The 26,735-nt window shown below is 44.5% G+C and overlaps 1 protein-coding gene and 2 long non-coding RNA genes across 37 annotated transcripts; 1 reads left to right on the plus strand and 2 right to left on the minus strand.

The window, feature by feature from the left end:
* The first annotated feature begins 6,648 nt into the window (after positions 1–6,648).
* LOC117843134 (uncharacterized) lies at positions 6,649–25,761 on the plus strand. Of its 35 annotated transcripts, none has more exons than XR_011897438.1 (14): positions 6,655–6,901; positions 7,930–8,183; positions 9,628–10,367; positions 11,295–11,365; positions 11,453–11,546; positions 13,549–13,887; positions 13,979–14,228; positions 15,388–15,553; positions 16,561–17,394; positions 17,497–17,817; positions 18,134–21,799; positions 21,992–22,065; positions 22,633–25,520; positions 25,623–25,750. It is a non-coding gene; the product is annotated as an uncharacterized lncRNA (long non-coding RNA). The 35 variants fall into 35 exon arrangements; XR_004637659.2 differs by having other exon boundaries at positions 6,656–6,901; positions 23,652–25,520; XR_011897422.1 differs by having other exon boundaries at positions 6,656–6,901; positions 9,628–9,763; positions 9,929–9,999; positions 10,131–10,367; positions 18,134–25,520.
* On the minus strand, positions 12,363–16,278 carry LOC117843239 (uncharacterized). Its single transcript, XR_004637688.2, has 3 exons — positions 15,796–16,278; positions 13,502–15,673; positions 12,363–13,377 (listed from the first exon to the last, which is right to left on the minus strand). It is a non-coding gene; the product is annotated as an uncharacterized lncRNA (long non-coding RNA).
* Positions 23,750–26,315, minus strand: LOC140221743 (cinnamoyl-CoA reductase 1-like). Its single transcript, XM_072291652.1, has 6 exons — positions 26,173–26,315; positions 25,870–26,024; positions 25,607–25,792; positions 25,144–25,499; positions 24,277–24,436; positions 23,750–24,066 (listed from the first exon to the last, which is right to left on the minus strand). Exons 1-6 carry the CDS (start codon positions 26,279–26,281, stop codon positions 24,001–24,003), a joined length of 1,032 nt encoding a protein of 343 aa, XP_072147753.1. The 5' UTR covers positions 26,282–26,315; the 3' UTR covers positions 23,750–24,000.
* Positions 26,316–26,735: the final 420 nt, after the last annotated feature.

Here is a 26,735-nt window from a genome sequence, read left to right on the forward strand (position 1 = left end):
CTTAAAGTTTAACCTCTATTATTTAACATTATTGACCAATTCGCCAAAAAGAAATGCTACCCATGAGATGCAAATAATTGCATAGCTGTTGACTCCAGAAATTAGCTTCCCTCCGATCATCAATGTGCTGCAACCGAGCCCAGAACCGTTGCTCACCCTCCTTATCTAGGTGGCGGTTTGGCTAATGTTCGTGCTCTCCCTCCTCCACCATCCAGATCGCGTGATTCCGTTTTCCCTGCAATGCTCTTGCCACTACGCTGCAAGCCAGCTGTCACCACGGAGGGGTGGCATCCCTTGCCAGTGTCTCTCACACATGCGTGCTGGATTAGTTTGCGAGATGATCATGCAAAGTGAGCGAGTATTCATTTCCATAGGTGGACCCAGGGGCATATATCCTTTCTCAAATTCTAGATTTCAGTGGACTTTATCATATCTCGAGAAGTTAGGGTCTCTCGGTGGACCAATGCGCCATGTTGTGCTGCTACACCTGCATAGGCAGTAGCAGATATTCTTCGCCTACCATCCCATGGACGACAAGGAGGGGGAGTGCCGCAGGCTCTGCCCCAAGAACCCTTCGGGTGCTGCTGCTGCTTCTGCTCCAACGATGATGACTTGATCGATTCCATCTGGCCTACCGGTGCACAAGCCAGTCAACGTGATTGAGGAGCATAATAGTATATAAACAAATGTGATTGAAATGAACACGTACTGTATATAGTGAAAAACTAAGGTTGCATTGGCACGGATCGGACAGTAAATGCTTATGTTGCAACTGCTAAATGTTCCTTTATTTTCACTCTCTGCTTACGAAGCAAACAGAAATGAGTTGGGGTGGTTTCGATTTGGCAGTCGACATCAATGATCAACCAAATATCCATTGCAACATCCACTAGACCGTACTAAAAGAAGAGAATCCTTTAATTTGTCATGGTAAGGTGAAGTGAGCAGAACCCAGAATGTTCGATCGAAATAGTATCATCGTCCCTATCTCTCGTGTCTCTCACGCATGCGTGCTGGATTAGTTTGCAAGACGGTCATACAAAGTGGACGAGCATCCATTTCCGTAGGTGGACCCAGAGAGATTTTAGAGGGGGCATATGTCCTCCCTCAAATTTTAGGTTTCGTTACTTTGTCATATTTTGAGAAATTATAGATTTGCACGTGCCAACTCAATTTTTAGTTTAGATTCGCTCCGAGAACAACTAAAGATGGGAGTTGGCAAATTAATTGTAGCATCAAACATGACACATGATTAACTCCAGCATGGAGCAAGAGTTGGAGGAATGTCCAAATCTTAAAAGAGCAGATAGACTCTATGATCAAAAGAATCACGTTTTGGATTGCTTATTCGGAACACTCGAGTCTCGTGTAGCCAAGCTGAAATAAACTAAACATAGCCAAGGAGTCAAGGACCCAGGTGGACGGGATATTGAGAATTTTCTTTCTGAGAACATATTGTTATTAATTCGGTAGCCCGTAGCCGCCACCACGATCACAGCGTTCCAGTATTGTCATCGTCCATCACACACGTATACCATATATCCACTTGCGCAAAAACGGCCGGTCAGTCTTCGGTACGGTCTCCGTCTTGGCCAATCAATGCAGCGGACCGACGACCGGATTAGGCCACGCCGTCGCACTAATAAACTAGTCAAGGACCCTCGAGAGAGAACGCATGCATCGTGTCAATCTTCCAGTCTACTGCTTCCAGTGTCCCGTTACCACTCGTTACTATCATGCTGATGCTTCGTTTGGAGGCTTTCGCCTAATGATGAGATCATGAAAACCCATTCTTGAAGCAAAAGCATGCAGGGGAAGAAGGGACGAAGAAGCATCCAACTCGGTTTTGCCTGCGGCGCACGCGTACACACCGGATCGGAGGACGCGCAGGCGGCAGGCGTGCATGGCGGCATCTGCATGCGGGCGTCGATCAGATCCCCCGCCGGGATCTCCCGTGTCCGATCCGATCCGGCTGTCCCCTTGTGTCAATTCTCTCGAGACTTTTTTTTTTGGCAGCGTAGAGAGTACAGGTTGGTTTTGCTTGGGTTCCCCGTTTCCTGATCGGAGAGATTCGGAAACAGTCACTTCGTCGGCCTCGCATAGTCGCATGTGCGTCGAGTTGGATGCAGATGGAAGAAAAAAAAAGTGTACTAGCGCGGCCCCAAGGTCGCCGCCGTGGGTTCCTGTATGTATCAGCAGTCCAGCCCAACATAGAAAAAGAAGATCAAGTTGATTAGGATTACGACTTCGAAATATAGCTACCTGGCCTGTCTACGCACACTCATATTAAGGACATGCCTCTTGTGTTGAATAAAAGAGCATGGCTGCAGTATTCTTCTGAATGCTTTGATTGACTTGACTATGTTCTATGCATAGAGTAGTACTCCCTCTATCCGGGAAAGAATGCAACTACGGGTTGCGTGCCATCAAAAGTAGCTCACGTTTGACCACATTTCTAGTGAATACTATTCATATTTATGACTCCAAATTAATTTATTATAAAAATACATTTCATAATTAACCTAATGGTATTTATTTGATATCATAAGTATCGATACTTTTTTATCTATAATTAATCAAATTTAAGATACAAAACTATGACACTATGCTAGAATTGCAATCTTTTCCGGACGGAGGGAGTACTTCTGAAGAGTACGGCTCTATGCACTTTCCAATACACTTTTCTTTATTGATATGAGTGTTATTTTAATTAAATGAGTGTCATTAGAAGCTAAATTAACACTCTTTGTGGGATAAAATTTGAAGCCTAAAGGAACACTTATTTTGGAATAAATTAAGGATGAAGACAGAATGCCCATCTTTCCTTAATTATTAATAGACTAGAAAATAGGTTAATTTTTTCTATAAATTCTAAACTAACATATTACTTCGAAAATTGTGAAGTAGACACGATGTCAAAATGCCGAAACACCGGAGGCCAACAACCGACCGCCTTTTGATGCTTGGCACTAAAGTAGGCACACGGCATGGAATCAATTTTACAAGTCGCTGTTTGTAATTTAAAGGAAGTCGTTTGCAACTGCTTCTGTAGCATGCAAGTGTGGCCGGGCCTGGAAATAGAATAATCCTAAAAGATACTACCAGGCACATACGTATCCTCTGCGGCACCTGCACGACGTGGCTCTTCTCCAGCACGTGGAACACGTGCTTCTCGTTCTGCTGTACATGCAATAAGCTCTCGATTCCGGTGACTGAAACTCGTGTGGTATACTGTATACATGCGTTGTTGTTGATCGATTATTTTGCTTTGAGTGCGTTTAAAAAAGATCCTGCTAGACTTAGATTCTAATCAGCAAAGGATAGAGGTGCTGGTTCTGATGTGCTTTCGCATGGATTTGTCGCTCGTAGCACCCACGTCAGTTGCTTCTTCTCTAGATATGCAATAATAGAATACCGCACTGTAATGGACACGTGCCGATGAGTAGGCGGATGATGTGAGTATAAGTGACATGAAGGAGCTGAGCTCCACCGAGATTCCTATGGAAACAGATTGACTTGAAAAAATATATGAATTTCTTTTAAGGTTCATCATGAAAAAAAAGAAGTCCTCACCTGAAATTTCATCACAACATATCCACCGACTGGTCCGGTGATGGTTAGTGTGCAGTACTTACAACATGTTAAATGTCCGATGCGAGAAGGTTGATAGAGACACAACTCACGTACAAACCAAGCCACGACAAATCTGAAATAGCATCGCACCCGTTTTATTGTTGCAGCCTGCAGCTTTACCCTGTATGTGGCACACATGTCTAAATGTCCGATGCGAGAAGGTTGATAGAGACACAACTCACGTACAAACCAACCCACGACAAATCTGAAATAGAATCGCACCTGTTTCATTGCTGCAGCCTGCACAGAGCTTTTACCCTGTACGTGGTACACATGTCGTCATGTCTGTATTATTATTCAGAGGATTAGAGTTTTATTACCCTGTACGTGGTACACATGTCGACATGTCTGCATTATTATTTAGAGGATTAGAGTTTTGTTTCAGGCACATGTCTGCGTGCATACATGCATTATTCAGAGGTTTGTTATAGGGGGTGTTTGGTTCGCACCATGGACTAAAATTTGGACTAAAATGTGCACTTTAGTTGGACTAAACACCCAAACACTTGGACTTAAAGTAGGACTAAAGCCTTTAGTCCACAAAACTAGACTAAAGTGGACTAAAGCATATTGGGGGACAACCCTACCCCTTATTTACTGCCCTCCCTCCCACCCGCCTCCTCCCTTCCACTCGGCCGTCCCTCCTGCCCGCTGCCATCCCCCCGCCGCCGACATCGCCGCCCGCCGCTGCCCTCCCTTCCAACGTAGCACCCTGCAGCAGCAGAGGAGGAGAGAGCGGACGCCATCGCCAGTCGCCACCGCCGCTGTCGCCCCTAAATAGATTAGGCGTGGATAATGGTGGGGGCCCGACAGTGACGGGCCGAGGAGCGCGCCGCCGTCGGTGGCGACCCTAACCACTGCTGATTGTTGTGCTTGTCTGCCATCATCGGTGGTGGTGGTAGCTCGCCAGGGGTCGGATTGATTGGGGGACGATGCTGTCGGCCGTGGGGATGGAGGTGGAGGCGCCCGTAGAACCAGCGATGGTCCACGTCTCCGACTCCGGCCGCTGCTGAATCGGACGCTTCGTATTGGTTTCGCGCCAGGAAGGAGTAGGCGCAGGGGTACCAAGGGGCAGGGAAGAAAGGTAAAAGGATCTTTATTGAACAACGTTTATAGACTTTAGTCCATTTTAGTTCATGAAATTAAATAGGGGTGGGACTAAAGTTTACTCCATGGACACCAAGACCATAGGCCAAGAGTCAAGGCCCGACTGTTCCTTACGTAACTGCGTGCGTCTGCGTGGTCGGGCCGGGTCACCCGCTTGCCCGGTTCGGTCGCCCGTCACCACGCCATCTTGCCAGTTGCCACTGGCATTCTGAATTTCCGATGGGCCTGACCATCCCATCCGACATCCGAGTCGTCGTCCGTGCAGAGGCATGCACGTTGCATGCACGCATGCATGCACCAGTCCAGTCCGTGGGTGTCGGCACGGGGGGCGTTGGCGCACGGAGTCCACGCGACCCGGCCCCGCCTGCCGCGCCGACGAGCGACGACGCGCGCGCGCTCGCGGCGGTCGTCCTGCGCCCTCCTGCCCCACGGCGCGCGGCTTGGCTCGCCACTCTTCCTTCCTCTCATGTGCGTGCGGGCGCGGCCTCTGATGTGAACACAGAACACGACAGCCTGCTGCTCCAGAGTCCAGAGGGATGTGAACGCACGGCTCGGTGCTGAAACTTTAAGCACGTACTGTAGCTTACTATTTTTAACGTTACTTTTGGTAGGTACTCAGTTCTTTTTTTTAGAAAAAATATTACTCTCGTTAGCACGAGGTTGTTAATTAAGGGCCTGTTTGTTTCCACCCTCCTAAAGTTTTAGCTCCTAAAATATTTTAGGCAATTTTTAGGCACCTCCTAAAAGTATGTTTGGTTCCACCTCCTAAAAGTGACTAAAGGCAATGAATGAAGTGGTAAAATGACCAATATGCACCTCTCCCCCACCAACCCGCTACCCCTATTCCCCTCCACGGCGTTCCCCGAGCTGAGCAGAGCCCGTCCGCCGGCCAAATCCCCGGCCTCCGCTCCACCATCTTCAAATCACCACCTCCCACGGCTTCCTGACCCCCTCCTCTTCCCCCTCGACCACTCCTTATCCGCCGTCGTAGCTCCTGGTGCCGGGGATGTCAGATCCCGCGGCCGCCATTGCCGCCGGCCCAAGCTCGGCGCCACCGCCGAACACCACCTCCCCGGCCTCCTCGTCCCTAACAAGCAGCCAAAACGGGGTCGTCGTGAAGCCCCGGTGCTCCTGCGCCCATCACCGGCCGCTCTCCCTCGCCGTGCCAGACTCCCGGCATCGCTCCTCATCCGCCGGCCAAGGCCACGGCCGGCCATGCGTTGCCGGCTTGTGTGCGTGGGTGTGTTGAGGGTGCTGGGCGGCGGGAGATGGGCGGCCGTGGCAGCCCTACGCGCGGCTGCTGGCCGCCGAGGCGCGGGACACGGTGGCCGCGGCGGCAACGCGGCACCTGGCGGCGCCGCGGGCGTCGCGGCGGGGGATGGGTGGCGGGAGCTGGGCGGTGGCGGCGGGCGGTGGGAGATGGGCGGCGGCAGCGGGCGGCGGGAGTCGGGCGAGAGAGAGAGGGTAAGGCGGGGTCTGGCGTGCGGTGGGGGTAGGAGCGGTCCAGAACCGATTTTAGTCAGTTTTAGGAGGGGGGTGAGGGCCTAAAAGATTTGGACCTCCTAAAAGATTTTAGTCACTCTTTAGGAGAAGTGTTTGGCACTTTAGGCAGTTTTTAGTCACTTTTTACAAGGTAAGGTTTTAGGAGGGTCCGTCGCTCACTCCGAGGCCCATTCTTCTTTTCAGTTAGCTTGTCGGATGGCCCATTAGAAGTGGACTTCAAGCCCATTTTTCTGCAGCCTTCTTCTTCAGCGAAGCCCAGTCTACTAAGCCCGTCGCTTTTAAATAGTAAGTAGGCCGAGAGGAACGTTATGGGCCAACAAGTACCAAGGCTTGTAGCAAACAGCGATGCTGCTGGCCCACCATGGTGTTCTGTTCCTTTCCCTCTCTCCCGGCAGCCGCTGCCGCCGTGTGGCCAAGGCCTCACACCGCTCACCGCCCTCGTCGCGGGAGAAAAAGCCACCGCTCGCCGCCCACCGCCGATTCGAAATCCCGAGCCTGAAGCCACCCTAGGCTAGGCTCCCCACGCAGCGGCAACGGAGGGCGAGGAGCGCGAGCGCGCCTCTGCGGGGCCTCGGGCCTCGGCTCTTCCAGCCGCGCGCGCGCGGAGCGGCCGCGGCACGCGCCTCCAGCTCCGTTCCGTCGGCCTCCCGCTATCCAGGTAGAAAGCGCCCCTTCCCCTGCCTTCCTTTTAAATTCCGGTTTCTTGCTCTGCTTGGTTCGGTCGATCGGATCACAGCTGCTGCGTTGGCTGCAGCGGCGGACGGGCGGAGAATTAATTTGCTGCTCGTTTGGCGCTTTTTTTTGGGGGGCAATTCGTGCGGTTTGGGATCGCCGGAGCTGCTCGTTTCGATCGGTGTAGTTTCCGCTTATTCGGTGGTTTCGCGGCGGAGAATTAACCCCCGTTTCTCTGTGCGGGGAGCAGAATTTTGGGCGTTCGAGGAAGGAACGTGTCCTAGTTGTCTTTGTTTCTGATTGAGCTGCTGCGGCCTGGAGGAATCGGACCCACCGCAGTCTCCACGATAAGCACCCGCTGGTAGTTTGTGGCAATTTGTAGCATCAACTTCTAAGAGCGCACGCTTGGATTTCGTTTTCATCAGGTGGCAAGTCCGATGGTTCTCTGGGTAGACACTCAAATGTAAATGGTTAATTCGATCGAAACCTCTTGATTGAATCAATGGGAGGGATGCATCCATCTATCTGAAGTTTTACGCACCCCCCCCCCCCCCCCCCCTCCTTTTGCGGTTGATGATAGTTGTGCATTTTGGGTTTTGGGTCATTGAGATTCTGCATACTGAGATTCTGAGAGTTGTGCTGTCGATGTATAACTGGAGCTGACAATTAAATAACTGCTTCCTAAATGTAACAGTTGTCTTGGAGGAATCTCTACTGTACATCTCTTCCCTCTGCTTAGTTTCTCTCTCTGAGTTCACATCCGGTGGTTAGTTGTTATAATTAGTTATCATTTGCAGGCTGACCCAAATTGATGAATCAATTTGAACCCAAAATGGGCACTTATCCGCTTGTTACTGCAGAGTTACTGCAATCCATCGGTTGAATGTCATGTCTAATGAGCAATGACAGCCAAATCTTATTTAGTTCTTTTCCAAGTTGCATTTATCACGGATCATTTTTTTTAAAAAAAACAACCAACTCATTGTCTTCATTTTCTTCTACTATTAATTAAAGACTGAACAATGGAGAGGGAATGCAAGACTTAATTGTTAGGGTAGTACCAGTGGATGGGGGAGAGCCGTTGAGGACTTGAGACTGGACTGGAGTTTGAGAAGGAGAAACAGAGCTTTTTGTCCCCATTTCCAACTACAGTTGGGCCCAATTGAGGTATATAGTTTAAGCTCCGGCCTCAGACCAAGGAAAAGGTTCTGCGCAAGGTGCAATTTAGGCATTGTACGTCGGTGTGACCACAAAACATGCTGCCAAAGGTATGAGATCAATCGTGTTCCCAGGATTTGTACCTGCCTTAAAATTCTTCTGATCCATGTTTATTCTTTACGATTCTGTTGGTTTCATTGTTTTATTTTGGTCTTGTAGTACTTATGATATAGTTTAGATTTTTCTGTGCTTTTAAAGCTGTACTCATCATAGAAGATGAGCAAACTCTAGGATCCTCATCGCCTGCCAACTTTGGCAGATGCTACTTGCTAGTTGCTGCTAACATAGCCAGGTAATGGCATGCAATTGGATGATGATGGTATAGCATGAGTCGCATGATGGTGATACCAAACTATGGCCTTTTAGGTTTTGTAATATGCTGGCAGCTGCTTGAATTATGCCATGTGGTGCTAAGCCCATGCTTTTCAAAATAAAGCCCATAATAGTGTTCAGCTGAAACTGATATGATAATTAGGAAGAGAAAATGAGGTTCTAGTTCTGTGGGCGCTTATCAAGATGCAGTCTTCATGATACATTTTCCCCCAGGAATATATAGCTTGATGTGCTGGAACAGATGGTCCCTTGTTTGTGCCAACTGGACGAATTCAGTGAATTATCCACCTAAATAGCTACGCTGACCTTTCAGAAACAAAGTATTAAGTATCAACTGCACAATCCAAAAAGAAATTAGATTGCAATTAAAATAATACAATTGTGCTTGCAATTTTCCACCTAGAGAAGGCAACAACTTGCTGAAGAATTTGAATTATATATACCATCCATGATGGATGGCAATTTGGCGATACCATTCCACTGTGTGTCCCCTAATTTTGCAAGATTTTAAACGGGTGTTACAACTGTTGATGCAGTGACCACAACTGAGGTGAATCATTTTCATGAGCTGATGGTACAACTGTTAACTGAAAACAACTTTGTTTGAAAGCTGACATCATGAATAAATTTGTTCCGTGCAAGTCAACATGACTGTAGGGCGCTCAACTGGTATTTTACAGTTCCCACTAGAAGCTTCACGGCAAATTGTCACCTGCCTTTCAGTAATAGTAATGTTGATTTGTCCACGCGAATGACAATTCGATTACAAGTTCATAACAGTCCACTTGTTTGAACATTTTACAAATAAGTTTCTTCAAAACTAGACTCTTATTAGCACTGTGTGTACTGAGTAGTCTGTCCAGTTTTGTCGCTCTCCTGTTAGGCCACAACCCTGCCCCATGTTTTCTCCTGTGAACTGGCTAGTGCTCCGTTCCAGCACCAGAATACATCCACTGGCCCAAATCATAGAATCATGGAGGGGATGGACTGAGGGTACGTGTAGGCCCAGTGAGAAATTATTGTGGGGCAAGCCAACTTGACTTTGACCACTTGTCCTTCAATTGGTGCAAAGTAGGTTCTGTGTGGTGCTTACTGAGATGCAGTCTTCATGTGGCATTGTTCTGGACCTTATCATGGATTGCTGGTGAATGTCCCTCGCAGGCTCTTGCCGGTGGTCCTAGACCGCAGTTCAGTGTCAAAAGGATGGCTTGAGTGGGAGAGGAAGAAGAGTAGAAGTCATCTGCCAACAAATTGTGCCCATGGGCAAAATAAGAATCAAAGCAAACCAATGGCATTGGTAAGGGATTAAAGTGATTGGCTAACCAATGGTCATCTTTCAGCATCACTGATCCTACTTCGCTTCCCAGACCTGACTGGTCTGGCGACCAAATTCAGCTTACTAGCGATTGGATGCAGCATGTTTCTTTGTTCCCTTACCTGTTTGCTTTCTTGACAATGACAGAAGAAATAGTCATCAGGGCACGCCCAATGGTAGCTTTGCATCTATTCTCTTCTGAAAAGGAAACCACACAGGTGCCAAAATATGTGTGGGTTACCATGCTATCCAAATCAGCTTCAGTTGTCACCTAGAGCTCTTGAAATCACACAGTTTTCTTCTTACATGAGAGGACTTACAACTGATCCAGTGCTTTCTTGGCTAGCAGATTGTTCGTGTGTCACCTTCCCTTCTCTATCTGATGCATTGCTGTCTTGATTGCACACATCTGCACCACCTTTACACTCAACAGGATATATGATGTTGATGCAACCACCAAGTACCAGCAACACGAGGAAGCTACATATCTGCCTCCCAAAAGTTGATAATTGATATAAATTCTACGACAATGCAGTCAATCCATATTCTTGAAGGTCATTCAGACGCAAAAGAAGATAGTTGCATCGTAAGTCACTGGGAATAAAGCTGGATAATCTTCAGACACTGATGATGCGTCATACTGCAATGGACCTAAGAAACTAGCTGCTGCTTCTCAAAGGGAGAACCGAAAATGAATAAAAAAGAAAATAAGTGAAATGAATGAATGAAAGAAAGTAGCTGCTGCACATGTGATTAAAGATTTTTCTGGAGCCCAGGTTATGAGATAAATGCATCACTATTCTAAAACAGTGCTACATCTGCTTTAACTACTTAATGGAGAGTCATTCTTTTTAGTAGAATAAAGCTTCATATATGACATGTGATCTTCATCTGAGATACAAGCTTGTATTTTCTGCCATTCCACTCAGATCTGTTTGTTTAATTTAGAAACTCTCAAATCTGTTGAACTACAATCCCTGCTGCTGTTGCAATGATCTGTGCATCCATGATGTGTGGTGCCACCAACGACTTAAATTTTCAGTGAACGTATATAGTAGCAGAAAATGTTTACAATGAATGAAATCATTTGTTTTCAGAACACTCGACAAATCTTCCTGTGTTCTAACAACAAAACTGTGCTATTGCTATCCCCTTTCTATGGTGTTAATTTGTGTAAGTTATACCTAAGATGTATGATCTCATTAAACTGTAGTTGTGAATTTGTGGGTATGGTTGATTGGTTGTACTATATGATAGTCTGTAGGTCTCTCCGACAACTCTGTTTCAAATGAGAATTAGGAAAGCCATGTCAGTATTCTATCTGATTGGATTCTGATGTGTTTTCACATGGAATTTGTTCTATATGAAAATGTGGATTGCCTATATGCAAAGCTTTTGAGAAGATTTGACGGTATAAAGTTGCGCCTAGATGTTTTGAACATTAGGATTTGTGTACAATTCTTTTGAGATCTGTAAAAAATGGGATGTTTAAACTATTTAATTTTTCTTGCAGGTCGCTTTGATCTGAAGCTTCTAAAATATGGAAGCTCCGAAGTATTTATTACTTGACCTTCCTATTTTGGTGTTAGTATATTAACGTTTTCTTTCATCTAACAACAATATGCTTTCTCATTTTGATAATTTGATCTAGTTAATCCTGCAATTCTACAGTTGGATGTCCAGTGGACATCATGCGTGGTTTTTCATGCTCAATGGAAATATTTATTTCGTGGGCTATTTGTGCAAGGGCCTCGACATCGCTTAGGTATGTAATCAAACTAACCTCACTTGCTAAAATTAAAGTAGCACTAGAATAAGCAATTTTTCTAACTTTTGGCCCAGAGATGAAAGTGAACTTTTAAAGTTCTCTGTGTGTGAAGCTTTTCTATTTTTTTAGCAATGGACTTTGACTATTAATTATTTATTTTGAAAAGAGGTAGCCTTGGATGCATAATTACTCAAGAATTTAGAATGACCACATCGAAACATCTTTCTGTAGCGGGAAAGATGCCGTGACTATCTGAAACAACGAGTAGTCATGCATGACTAATTGAAAACTTCAAGCAAGGTAGTGGTCCGAACTAACCCCATCTAGGAAAGCAAAGTTTAGTAAAATGGACAAATTTACAACATCTAGCTCAGATTTGTCAACTCTGGATATTAAGGTCCTGTTTGGCATGGCTCCAGCTCTGGGTGGAGCTGCTCTACTCCAAAACTCCAGGTAGAGTCAGCTCCACTCCAGAACTCCAGAAATAAAATGGAGTGTTTGGCTAGATGGCTACTCTTAGCTCCAAAACAATCGATTTCAGTGTTAATTGCCATTGTTGCCCCCAATTCAGGCCCCACTTGTCATCCTCTCCCCCTCCTTTCTTCCTCCTTTCCTTTTCCCTCTGTCTCTCTGCCATTGCCCACTGGTCACCCGAAGGAAGAGGAGGGGAAGGCACTGTTAGCAAGTGCGTGGTGCGGCGGGCGGCGGGATGGGGCGGCGGGCGGCGGGGGGTGCGGCCGGCGGCGGGGCTCGGGCGGCGGTCGTGAGAACAAAGGCGACGGAGGGAGGCACGGGACAGGGAATAGCGGAATAGAACGAAGAATAGCGGAATAGAACGAAACGTTTTTTTTTCATAACCAGTGGTATTGGTGGGTAATTATCCACCAACTCCACGAGGAGGTTCAAAAGAGTGGTTTTTGGAGCAGCAAAAGAGGTGCTCCAAAATTCCACCTCCATTTGCACTACAGCTCCATGGAGTTGGCAACTCCATGGAGTTTTGGAGTTGGGGTGTTGTGCTGAATTTTTTGATGGAGTTGCTGGAGTTTAGGAGTGGAGCTGCTAAACAGGGCCTAAAGCTGCAAGGATACTAAATCAGTAGATCTCATCATACCATCCTACTAGCGCATTGAATACTAGATAAGATATATATGATCCTAGTACCTGGGATCTGTCAGTGTCATTCATGACTAGGACTATTTAGGATAAAACTTAATCTATGGTGCATCCATAACCTAGCCCGCAGATAAGTATCACATTCGAATCCAATCTTCATCAAGCCAAATCTATGGCATCAGATCAAATCACTGCTAAATATAATCTGGTATACAGATCGAAGAATTGTACTCCATTGTCTGACATGTACCATATGACCTACTCCATGATTGTTAATAAGCAAGAATCTTATACTCGGTCAGATGGAATCTTTAAGCAGTAGTTGTTTAATGTAATATATAGAAAACACAGCCAGTACCACTACTGAAAAATATAACCCAGCTATCCGAGGTTTAACATAACCGTACTTTAAAGGTCAGAGAGACGACGGCATGATCTGTAGCCAGCTAGCAAACATCCGAGGAAGCATTTTCATTCAGTTTTTGAGCATGAACATTTCAAAGTGAATCTGTCCATTGTTTCCCCATTGTCTTGGGGAGTTGGGATGTCGACATGGGATCAACTCCGTTTTGGAATATCTTATATTCACTATTCGCTCAAAGTATTCGAAACCTTATGCTCCATAATTGCTCTGGGAATGGATCACGGTGCCGATAGTGATAGCCTGATAGGTCTTCCACATTCCACCAGGAGATACGAACAAGCCATGTGTGTGCTGCAATGCACAAACAATTATATTTGTGGTCAGAACCATGAAAACTGCAATGTAGAACAATTTCTTCAACTAAAGATTGCTAATTTCTGATGGGCCTTTGGAAATACTCCTAGAATGAACTTACCTGTGGATTGTCAGCTGATAACATACATGCTGATGATGTATTTTCAGGGAAGGGTCCATACTCCCGTGGCCTGTGTGTGAGGTGATGAAATACACGCAGAATGATGTTGGGGATTTGTCAATTGCCCATTCTTCAGGGGGTATAATTGTTAACATTCCTAGCACCAAACACGTTGCTGTACTGCGCCCACGCTACCCGCCATCCGTGGTGCCCAGCAGTACCCACTAGGCAGGGGGCAGGACTCCGGGAGACTACTCGATCCAGCCTCCAAGCCTCAGGGACACCGGCCGGTGGGGGACCCGCCTACGGCCACTCAGAGGCAGCCACGTCCACACTCACGGCCGTGGGGCCCACCTGGGGAGGACCAACCATGGCTCGACACCGCGGTGAGATAAAATGCCCGACACGGCCAGTTGTTAACTATTATTGCCGCCGGTCCACACTCACCTCACCCTCTCTCCTGAAAACGAAACGCAGAGGACGAAATGAAAAGAAGGGAGGAGGAATTCTTTGCTCTCGCTGGATTCTTTTTTACTTGAAAGGGGAAGACGAGGACGCACACGCTTCTTTTCTCTTTCGCGACAGTGTCATGTGGATGGTGGTGACACGAAGTGGCTGCCGGCTGCCGATGCCTGCGATTGGAGGAGAGCCGTATCGGCTGATGGGGAAAGGTACCGGTACGAGTACTGGATAACTTCGTCCATCCCATCGCGACAGGCGACGACAGGTACGGTCCTCCTCCCCTGCCCTTTGCTACGATGCTAACCTCTACTCAAGTCTCTCACACGCGAGTACTAGCTACTAGCAAGTCTCTCACGCTAGTTCATTGGGTTGGGTGGTAGATTTTTTATTTTTTTTAAAGATGGGTGGTAGATTTTCAAGCGCAATTGCGCAGATCTTGCTTTCCTTTTCCTTTGATCGTCTATGCATCTCGCTGTAGTTAAAGTTATTCCTCGCTGTTGTCACTCCTGTGGACATTAGCAAATCACCCTACGACCTTCAGTCAAGTTTACTTGATGTTTCATACAAAGAAAATAGCTTGTTTAATTTGATCTACTTGCATTTATTGTTTGAAATGACAACTTTGCTTGACCAGAGGCAGTATATTTGGCAATCAGTATACTCCCTCCCTTTGAAATTATAAGGCGTATTTAGTTTTGTTAGGATACCTGACCAGTATATTTGGCAATCATATGCTCCTCCCTTTGAAATTATAAGGCGTATTTCGTTTGTTAGGATAATGTTTTTGACCAACAATTATGATTTTGTGACACAAAGTTGGTGTCATTAGATTTGTATTGAAAAAAGTTCTTTCTTATGATTATACTTTAGTATCACATGAATAAAATATTAGTAGAGTAATTACTAGTCAAAGCCTTGTCTTAACGAAACAGAATAGGTATTGTGAAAAAAGGAGGGAGTGTTATTATGGATGAGAATGTATAAATTGTTCTTATCCGTGATAATACAATTTTTTTGTAACTATTTGTATTTTATGTTCGTTTATTACTCCTCATCACAAATATTTTACCTTATGAAAAATGTTTTAGACAAATTTTTAAAACCTTGCCTGTCAATAATTTTCAAAATATGGTTTGGAATGTTTAAAGACTAGTGGTTTTGTCCTAAGTCAAACTTGTCCAATTTTGATTAAGTCTATTTGAATCAAATTAGTTTCATTAGGTACATCATGAAATATGTCTAGATAATATATTTATTATTTGGTACCATATAGGTGTTAATATACTTTTATATAAACTTGATCAAAATTAGAAAAGTTTGACTTAAGACAAAGCTAAATAAACTGTAACCAGAAATCGGGTTTACTCCACGAGTTACCGTGGAAAGTGAAACGCCCTGTTAACCACATCTGCTCTTGGGCGTAGGGGACAGTTGAGGGCAACGTTTTCTTCAACGGAACAAGGAGAGGGACTGGCAACAGCCAGGGACAGGCAGAGACAACCATCATCAATGCTTGGACGTAGGACATCTGCGTTGAGCTTTCCTTCGCCCTGTGCAGAGCAAGGAGCCACTAGCAAAGGTCCGGTACAGGTGAGAGTGAGACCATGAAATCAAATCGACGAAAATAACACCCACATCACCTAGAACTTGCTTCAAAGTCCAACACACGCTGCCTTGATTGGTTGAACAATCAGTTGGTACCTAGGTTGGCTGAAAAGGAAAAGGAAAAGGAAAAGGAAAAATTTACACGTACGGACAGAAAATCTTAAAAGTTTAGGTAAAACATAAAAGCTAGGCTGGCCACAGCAGCATGGATAAAATATTTCACCAACCATATTGGTACATCCAGGTCCAGACAGATCAGTGCGGCGCTTTCCAGAAATTTCAAGGGGCGATTTCAGGTGGTATTGGGGAAGACTCACTGCACCTTCATCTGCACTCGGAATCACTTTATCGCTCACTGCTAACTGTAGGCGCTTATTTAGCCTGACTTCGCTGACTTGTAATCTGAACGAGCAAATCAACCTCTCTCTCTCTTTACTTGGGCTATGCATATATATAGGCTGTCATGGCATCCATACCCTCTCTCTAAATCCGCATTCACTTTAAATGGGAGGGTATGGGTAGAAAATAATATATCCATTAGAAATGAGAAGGGCAGGTATGGGAATGGTACAATCAATCAATTGGATATGTATATATATATGTAGTACAAAGTTAATTATCCATGGAATATGGGTGGAACCGGGGAGGATAAGGATGGATAATAATTATTTGGATTTGGCTGTGAATAAGAATGGATTTGCCTATACCCTCCCAGTGGCAGGCTACGCATATATGATTCTCCCTCTAGAAAAGATGGGCATATGCGCCTCCCCCAGCTGTGTACAAGCTGTTCAACGAGAGAGATAAACTGGGATCCCAATGATATCATTTTCAGGAAACCTCGTTGTGGATGCTAAGCTACTGTATTACCGTACTGATTTTTAAAATTTTGCTGGGCTATTGCCGCCTTGTCCTCTCAGTAATAAAATAAAAACCCGTAAGCAAAAGGAGTGCAGTGTTAACTGTTGCTGATTGGAACTACTACTTGGCAGGGGCAGGGTACTAGCACCGGGCAGTACTACTTTAAAATCTCGCGAGGCTGCGGCACTGGGAGGTAAGGTACGACGACCCATCCCATCCATCTCCTCTGCTCCAAAAACCAAACATCAAGAACCACAGGGAGGTAGAGATGATAGAGGAGAGAGAGACATAGATGGCCGTTTCTCTCACTGCCTCTCCTTTCAATTTCTGTACGGCGAGTGCTCACCGGATCCAAGGAGAACAAGGGCCTCTTCTCTTTCTCGTTCTTCCTGTTGTGCTTGGAGGGTTTATTTGGTTTTTTCCTCTTCGGTTTCATGGTTATGCAACTTCTGCTTGGATTTTCAAAGGTATCCGGCTGATCCGTGTGAAGTCATTGAGTAAGGCGCTTCTAGGTGCGGAGAGGCTCCGGAGAGATTGACAGAAGAGAGTGAGCACACGGCGCGATGAACAACATAGCGTGTGTGCTGTCCTCGTCGCGTGCTCACTCCTCTTTCTGTCAGCCTCTCCATTTCTTGAGGACTTAACTCCCACCGAGATCCGCTAGTGGGAGTGTAAAACCGTTTATTATTCAATTTCATTCCAATTCAATCCAATTCATATGTTTTTATGTAGTCATTTCCTTCCAAGAAAGGGATTATGTGGGCTACTTTTGGAAGAAACTCAATCACTAAAGACAGAGCACGCATGCCTCTAGTACCGTGGCTTTTCTCCTACTTTACACCTCCACTTCCTTATCTCCTAGATCTTCACACACACTTGGTTTTTCCTCATGTTGTTCTAGTCTTTTCAGTCAAGTTGTCTTGGGAACTGCTACCGAGGAGAGTATACGGATGCTGGTGGTAATGGTAAGATGGGCAGCTGTAGGCTTCGCAGTACCGGAATAAATGATTGGCTTTCCTTCTTGTTTTTCTTATCCCCAAATTTTCTGTTTCCTTCACATCTTGCAGTAGTACCCGTCGCCTTGGGAGCTGAAGCATTGAGATTGTGCCAGTACACTGCAACACTGTGAGGATTTTATCTACGGAATAAGCTGCATCCTTGCTCTCTCTTTCTCTCTCTCTCTCACACACACACTACCAGCACCCTTTGCTTTCATGGTTTCTTGTTCTTTTCGGGTTCTTCGGCATGCAGGTGGTTGGCCATGTGTTGGAGTTGATCAAGTTCTTGTTGGGTCAAAAATGGAGCATGGAGGAGGCTAAGAGATGAGCTATATTTGGCATGGAAGGTGCCCTTGCTTTGCCTCTGCCAGATCTAGCTTGCATCTATAGGTTAGGCCCTTTGTCTCTCTCGTGCACACAACATTTGGCCTTGTTGAGTTGGGTTTCTCTCTCTTTCTCGCAACAGTGCTGCTCGCTGTGAAAGGAGAGCTTCTGTTGTTGCAGTGTTACTACTGATGTGGGGCGCATAAGTGTGTCGTCCCTTGTGTTTGTTGGCTTTTCTTTTGGTCTCATATCTTTTGATTTCTTCTATATTTGTTGTGATGAGAGTTGCATGGTTGGGTGTGCATCTTGCTTGTGGTCCTTCTTTACTGCTATTCTGCTACTCATGAGCGATCCATTCACAAGCACCTTTGTTTTTTCTCAGCCCAACAGCATCATGATAAGCTAGGAAATACACTGTGGAGGTGTTTACCCAGATAACTAAGGTATTTCCACGATCTTAGCCTCGTCCTTTTGTTAGTTAATTAGTTTGGTGGTTCCTTGTGAGGAATGAACTACTGCTGTCATTTTTGCATCATGCATGTCAGATGTGTTTGTGCTTGATTGCGTTTGGTATCTCTTTGTTTTTGCCCTGACACTGTTTTGCCTCAGGTAGGGGAAAAATCAAGTTTGACTAAAGTACAGAAAAATTACATCTTTGTAGTATCCACTGTTTTGATATGTCATATGCATACTAGCTAGCTAGGTTAACTGTACCTAGCCGAAGACATTCAGCAGAATATCTTTTCATGATGAGATAGGCGCACATACATGCATGGAAAGAAGTGTTGGTATTTATCCATCCGAATTAGTACATCCCAGTGAAGAACTGCGGAAAGCTGGATCAATTTGCATTGGGTGGTGAAATGTGTGGCACGTAGTGAAAGCTATTCTCTAGTAAGATCGATGTGATATGATTCGAGTTGATGGATGCTTTGGGAAAGTTACTACTCGACATGTGTTGTTCCTTTCGACTGGAGAGAGGTAAATTTTCTCGTCAACTCTCTTTTTCTGAGGTGTTTGTGGCAATCACTTTGTTGACTAACTGTGTGTTTTAGTAGCCATATGGTTTCATCTTTTTTTTCTTTTGTCTAGATATTTGTATTTATAATCATATGATAGTATATTAGGTGTATACCCGGTTCTAATAAAATCTTTGCAAGCAGCAGTGAACCTGTGATCAAACTCTAGTTATGAATTTTAGTATCATTTAGAGTACCCTTGAAAATTTGGACCATTTTATTTTATGTGGGTATATAGTGCACATTTAGCTTGTGTCAAAACAACTTTGAAAGACTAATCAGTAGTACAGTCATATATATGTAATATACTTGGTGTAAATTATTCGAGAACGGCACATGCAACAATTTATTTTTTTGGAATTCATGATTAATCCAAATTAATAATGATGTTAAAGTTCATTGGTCCTATTTGATTTATCTTCATTTACTTTCCTATAAGCTTGACCTGTATATATATTCTTGGGATCCAGTAAAATCGTCATTTGAGATAAATTCAGGAAGTTTGTTCTTATACCTTAGCATGTTCTGATAATTCAGTGGCCTATATATAAATGCGTGTTCCTTTCTCTAGTATTTCTTTTTAATGCTTGTTATTATCGATAGATCTGCATGCACAAGCACATCTACTGCATCTCGACTTCATATTATGTGGGCAGGAGTAGAGGTTGTTGGACCTCGCAAATAAATATAATTAAGCCATGCAATAAATAATTAGATTGAACATTTGTTTTTAAGCCGTTTGTTCATCCTTCTACCCAGATCAACACTAGCTTTAATTATTCTGGGAGATCGTGAACAATTTTCGAAGCCATATTGGTGTATGAACTCACAAGTATAGAAATGCATGCGTGCAGAAAAGAGATAAGCTTTGCACGTACATTTGTAGACACATGTAAATTAATTAGAAATGTATGCATGCAGAACCGGCTTACATGATGTGTGCTGATACTGAATTTATAACATTGCTTGTCATGGATTTATTAGGGTGTGCAATAATGCTATTAGAATGACTTAAGAGACAACCCATACATAATGGGGATTTATCCATTATGTGCCTATTATCCCGTGCAAAACCTTGTTCAACACGCAGAAGAGCTGCGTCACCTTGTTAATATCTCACAATTCTGTCTCTTTTTAAGTATGCAAAAAAAAGACAGATTAGCTAAATACTGCCACTCTAATTATTAAAAATATAACATAGATCCTCGTACACTGTGTTTATATGAAACTTTTTTTTATGCCTAACCATTGATATGTAGAAGAATTTGAATTAGGATAAATGCAGTTGCAAATTAAAATGTGTAGTTTTGAGAAATATCTGTGAAAATAGACCCAAGATGTGTTTGCGTCCATGGCTCACAAGCAAGAAAACAGTCCTTTCATGGAATTTGCTTTTGCTTGTGAAAGGACTATATTTTCTTGTGCGTAGCCTAATCATGGTATTCAATCATTCATATTGGTTTATGACGTGTGTAGGATGCATGAGTTTTATGAGAAACGATTAAGAACTCCCATAGAAATCGGAAAATCAACTAGCCACTCAAATGGTATTCATATTGGTTTATGACGTGTGTAGGATGCATGAATTTTATGAGAAACAATTAAGAACTCCCATAGAAATCGGAAAATCAAGTTGCCACTCAAATGGCCCCTTTTGTGAGTGTGACTAGCTGGTACCCGTTAAATACTTAATGCATGATGGAAATGTATATATATTTCCTTTCATATAACTTGAAAGTTAACCTATGGATATCCCTTGATGAACTGTTAAGCAGCTATTGCATACACTGTTCTGCAAGTAAGGTGCGGCACTGTTCATGAGAACTCCCTTTCTCTCTCAAGGGAACATGACTCGGTTTATTTAATTTTATGGAAAAAAAATGCTCTGTTACTCGATTTTTTAACAGTCAGTTGCTTGAAATTTGAGACTTCTCCTGTAATTCATTTTATAGTGCTGTATCAGTCCAAACACCTTCAGATTCGTTATATATATTGTTAGTACTGTTTAGTTACTTCTTATTCTCTATATTTATCTTTTGAAAGAAGGTTTTATCTCTATCCTACCGTAACTTGCTTAGGACTAGGAGACTTACTGTTTTTGTGTATGAGAAACAGAGAGATTCCCACCATAATTTATAATTTTAGCAAAATATTTAATATTAAATCATTTTAAGATTGTTTCCAACCGGTTTATATTATCATTAATGAAAGTGACAGTCACCCATATACCTGCAGATCTTTTCTAGCTCCATGCAAGCAAAGTATATTTGCAGCTAGCAAAGTTGTTGCCCTTCCTTTGTAAATCAGTAAACGTGATCTGAACTCTGAAGTATCGAAACATGTGTGTGAAATATATAGAACTAGGAAGCAAACTAATACAAAAAGGGCTTGATTTCATATTCTTAGATTGTCAAAATTTGGTCGGTATATAGACTAATGAAAAACACAGACCGAATATATGATCATTGATAGATGGTTGGTAATTTTATTAATTGCTAGGTTTTGAGTTTTTTTTTAGTTTAACGTACTGTAGGTCTGTAGCCTTTTCAATTGGCTACGACTGTGTCAAGTCATAGGCTCATAGCCTCTCTGATAAAGGACGAAGGTGTTATTGTCATATCACTGTTGAGGTTTTTAATTTCATCTTCTGTCATGCATGGCACTTGTAGGAAGAGAGAGATGTGACAGTACAGTTGCCGCCCGTCCCAGTTTGTGAGCCATGCATGTACATTTGCTTTCATGCATCAGAAGTACCAGGCCAACACTGTTTTTTGTTGCCGTCTTTCATCAGGCAGTTCTTCTGTACTTGGCATCAGATGCTGGAGCTATGCTCTGCTGTACAGTATAGCATCGGATGTGGTGCAGACGTATTATGCATGTGACATTGTGACGAAGACTCGTCGAGAGGATAATGACTAAACCAACTGCAACAGATGCGTAAATTGGAAGTTCAGCCAACCTCAGTTTTGTATTTCAAGTTCTGGACGCGTATCTTGCTACTAGTATGAAATCTAGCGTTTTAAAAACATGTGAGTTGTATGAAATTTGGTGCCATGCTCGATTATAGAGTATAGACGTGTGTTTTACCCGAGGGAAATTGCAATAACCATTGCTTAAGAGTTTGGGATTCTCTCATAAGCTATTTTTGTTACATGTTTTTGTTGCAAAACATCATATATATTATGCATTCGCTCAACCAATAATCATGCACGTTTTTGTAGAGATATGCATGTTTTCAAAGATATGGAGCCATGACATGATGCTGCCAAGCTATCGCCGATTCAAACTTATCCAGGTGCCTGGAATATCTTTATTCTTCATGTTATAGTGTTCTTTTTTGCAAATAATGAAGCTTGATCCGACAATTTTAAGCTCCGATCAGTTATTCTTTTGGTGAAATCACCAAAGTGGGCTGGGGTTGTATATTTCTAAAATTATGCATAACTTCAATCAATAAACACGTTGACGGTTTCAAATTGATGGAAACAGGCCCAATTTGTTAGCCATATGGATATTTTTCAAGAAAACTAGGTAGGAAACTAGGAATATGCATTTGCAATAAAATGACTAATTGTGAGGGTGAGGGAGAATTCATATCCAAGTGATACATTGGGTGGGTTCTACAGTTTTCCCTTTTACCTTGAGTGCATGCATTCTTTTTCTTTTTACGAAACGCAGTAACAGTACAGATGATGTAGACGCTCATTACATGCGTTCGGCATTGCTTTACGTGCTGTTGTTTTCTATATTATTATGAAATTCTATTATGTTTATTTATAGTTTGATAGCCAGACGCTTATGTGGCGTAGTTTAGAGATGTTCCATCCAGAGAATTTCGGCCATTCAGCCCTTTCTCTTGTAGTTTTGTGAAGCTCGACTGACGACTGCGATTGAGAATTTTAGTAACGTGGGCCAACTGACCCACTCAATTTGGGCCGGAGCCCGGAATGCCAGGAGAAAAAAAAGGTGCAATTGCTTTTGGTTGGAGTCCGCGATCTTTTTCCCCCTTTTTTGTGCCTGCGATAGTCGAGCAGCAAGACAAATTGAGGTTCAGTCAATGACCTCATTGTAGAAATTGAAGTTGATCGAGTAACTATTTTATGCATGGGCAGAGAATGGTATGACGTGCAACATTGAGTTGCATGCCAAAGCTGCGCTATATTCTACTCTCTCCGTTCCAAATTATAAGTCATTTCAATTTTATTGGAGGGTCAAAGCATCTCAAGTTTGACCAAATTTATACAATAAAGTACTAACATTCATGTTATCAAATAAGTACCATTAGTTTTTTCATTAAATATATTTGTATAATATATCTATTCGGTGCCATAAACTTTAACTTTTGTGATCTTCTCTATAATTTTAGTCAAACATAAAATGGTTTGAGTCTCCAAAAAAGTTAGAATAACTTATAATTTGAAACGGAGGACGTGTAATGTAAAAATATAATCTGCATGTTATGCTGATGATATCCTCGTCTCCACATACGCAAACTCTACCTCTACCCTTATCAAAGAAAAAAAAACTCTACCTCTATGAGAATGAGCTGATAGATTTTATTGACGAAGTTACCATGCCTCGCTGCTACCACTATAAGAATAGCACCATTATAATTCCTATAATAAATACCGAGGAATATGACTCAAACCTATATGGACAAATTTCACCACATTAAATCCTGCACTCAAGTTCGCTCCTTAATTGCACGAACATACAAATCAGACAATCTAACAAAAAAGAAAATTAGTGATGTGCTAGTCAACTTCTACAGTTGCACATCACAAAAAAATCTGCTTCAATATTTTCTCGTATTTATTTCATCCTATTTTTTTAAAAAAAGTTATGTGACTGTATTTGTTAATTTGTTTAACGCAGCAACAGAATCAAGGTCATGAAGAATATGCTCAGACTCAAGATGAAGTCAAGAGCTGACTTCCTACTAGCTACATTAATTTATTCCTAAATGAGATAAAATGATGTAGATGTTGGAAGACTGGGAGAGTTCATTAGAACCATCCCTGAAATTGCTCTATACTGCTGCTGCACACAAGTGTAGTGCAAGAGCAACATGATGCTGCACTCTCAAGTAGTCAAGTCTCAAGGCATTTGGCTTTATACAAGAACTGACCGGCAAAATTTAACAAATCAAATGAACCACTATATTTATTAAGATAATCAGCAGATTTTTTTCAAGTGTAATAATTGGTGGATTACTTCGTGTGTGAATCCATCAAAGTTTTGAAATCAACACTGGCGCTGGCTGCTTTTGAGGTGGGGAACTGCGTCTTTCAGTCACCTGCAACAGCAAACGCCACAATTAGGACAGTATATATTGTCAAAAGCGCGCACAACGGGGATTTTGTTGTTCACATTTTCTTTTCTCGGTGCGCTTAGGATGTTTAGATTAGATTGAAACTGTCAAAGCGTTGAATGTATGAAATGCAAACTCTGATACCACTCTGAATGCTTGGTGATTTTTAATTCTTTATCCTGTACAGTTTTTTACCTTTGTGGCAGAAGCCTTGGGGAGAAATCCCCTTTCTTGCAGGGATTTCACTGCTTCATAGAGGTATTCATGCACGGGAGTGAACCTGATGCCTAGGTCCTTCAGAGGCTGGTTTGTAAACTTGTAACCCTTCTTTGGTGGATTCACCTCATCCTTGCACCTGCAGAAGTACCATGCAACCAGTAGGTTAGTGTTGTGACTAGAGTGCCGTCTAAGGGAAGCCATTGTTTTGTCTTGAAGCAATTTCAGGATCCGGGCACCATGTATGTTGTTAATATCTTGAAAACAAAGTAAGCTTTGAGATAGAGCAATACCATTCTTGTCTTCACAGAAAATAATTGGCATTGTTATGTTTCAAGATGTTGTCCCATACATTCAGACAGTTGCAAGCACAAAGATGTAATGAAAATACTTTATGCTTAAGAAATGCATGAACATTCAGACTTTATGCTAGTGTTTTCTGGAGGTCAGACTATTCTATCCTTGTGTATCTATTTGACTGTGTCGGCCTATTATATGCATGGATATCTACTTCTTAGATACACATTTGACCATGCAAGTATTCAAATCCATGGAGCCCCACTTGACTAAGTTGGCCTTTTCTAAAACTATTAACCAATCATACCAACTTGATTACTCACAGAAACAGTCTTCAGTATTGATTTAGTCAGCTTACTGTGCTGAAGTTCAATTTCAGGACAATCCGAACAGACCTGCTGAATTCTCCAATGTTCCTAAATCATGCTAGTGAATTCTTCCATTTCTTCAGATTACTAAAAGCCTCTTGATTGAAGCAAGCTAGCAGTGATTCAGAGGCTTCAGAGCAGCACCAGTTGCTAGAATCAGTAAGCAGCACAATAACCATACCTCGTCGGAATCGGGTACTCCGGGAAGAGCTCAGCGAGGATCCGGCACAGCTCGCCGCGGTGCAGAGTCCGCTCGGCGCAGACGTAGCGCCGCCCGCCGGCGCCGGGCGCCTCGAGCACCCTGACGTGCGCCTCGGCGGCGTCCTTGACGTGCACGTACGCGTGCGACTCGTTGACGTACTCCTTGGCATTTCCGGTGAGGTACTTGAGTATGTGCTTGGTGCTGGTGTTCATGCTCGGCTGCATCAGCTCGCCGAGCACCACCACCGGGATCACCACCGCCAGGTCCAGCCCCCACGCCCGCGCCGCCTCCCACGCGTTCTGCTCCGCGATCGTCTTCGCGTAGCAGTACCAGTTCTGCGAATAATTCGAACGGCTGTCAGCATCAATTTTTACTCTTTTTTTTGGAAAAGATTCGAAATTTGAGGGGATGGAGAAAGGATTCGATCCAAATTTATTTTTACCTTGGTGCTCTTGCAGTGCTCGAGGTCGCTCCAGCTCGATTCGTCGAGAGGCGCGTCGGGGTCCCGGTGCGGGTTCATGTACATGGTGCCGATGGTGGAGGAGATGACCAAGCGCCGCACGCCGGCGTCGGCGGCGGCCTCGACGACGTTCCGCGTCCCGGCGATGATTGGCTCGATGATCTCCTCCTGCCAGGGGGGAGAACTTCAGTTAATCTTTCCGCGGGGAGAATGGGAGATCCGAGCTCATCGGCGGCGGCGCTCACAGGTTTGTCGTGCATCGGCGAGGCGGTGTGGATGACGCCGTCGCAGCCGTCGAAGGCGGCGCGGAGGCTGGCCCGGTCGAGCAGGTCCACCTGCAGCATCGTGAGGCGCTCCGCCGCGCCGTCGAGCGCCCACAGGTGCGCGTTCTTGGGGTCATCTGCGCCGCCAACCGAGATCCCGCCGCCGCACCACGACCGGAAGGAAGCGAGTTAGAAGAACCCGTCAGCCTCACTCCGGGTGCAAGAAAGAATCTTGGGGACGGCGTGGGGTCCGGTCCGGGTAAGGGAGGGAGCAGCAGCGCGTACCTGCGAGGCGGGAGGTGCCCCGGACGGCGTACCCGCGGGCGAGGAGGAGCTTGACAATCCACGACCCGATGAAGCCGCCGGCGCCGGTGACGCAAACGGCGACGGCCATGGGCGCGCGGCCTGGCTCCGATTCCTACCAAACAGGCAGGTGGCGGCGGCGGTGGTTGTGGCTGTGCCGGCAGAGATGCGCGGACGGACGAATGAACGAATATAGCCGGACGGTGGCGAGAAATCAAGATCGACGCGCGTCGAGGAATTTCGCCCAAAGAGGGGGCGGCGAGGATTTATTGCCGGAACAGGACGGGGTACGGTAAACTCGCGGAAATGGCGCCGAACGCGACCAGGAAGCCACGCCGTCCGTCAAGCCCGTGGCCCGGTCATGTGAACCGTGAATCACCACGACCTTGACGACGACGAGGACCGATTGCCAGCACCACCGTCGCTACCGCCCAATCGGTGTGAACCTTGAACGCCAACGGGAAACGTGTTTCGCGATTAGTCGCTCCAAACCATGCATTTTTCTGCGCGGCGTATGTTAAACGTGTGCAAGCAAGAATCGCCGG

The sequence above is a fragment of the Setaria viridis genome, chromosome 1 (genome assembly GCF_005286985.2).
Source record: "Setaria viridis chromosome 1, Setaria_viridis_v4.0, whole genome shotgun sequence".
Taxonomy (NCBI): Eukaryota; Viridiplantae; Streptophyta; class Magnoliopsida; order Poales; family Poaceae; genus Setaria; species Setaria viridis.

Coding starts and splice junctions, on each gene's coding strand:
- LOC140221743 (XM_072291652.1), bottom strand. CDS start 26,281: ATGGCCGTCGCCGTTTGCGTCACCGGCGCCGGCGGCTTCATCGGGTCG. Junction 26,025..26,172: donor GGGCACCTCCCGCCTCGCAG/GTACGCGCTGCT, acceptor TTGGCGGCGCAG/ATGACCCCAAGAACGCGCAC. Junction 25,500..25,606: donor AGCACTGCAAGAGCACCAAG/GTAAAAATAAAT, acceptor AATTATTCGCAG/AACTGGTACTGCTACGCGAA.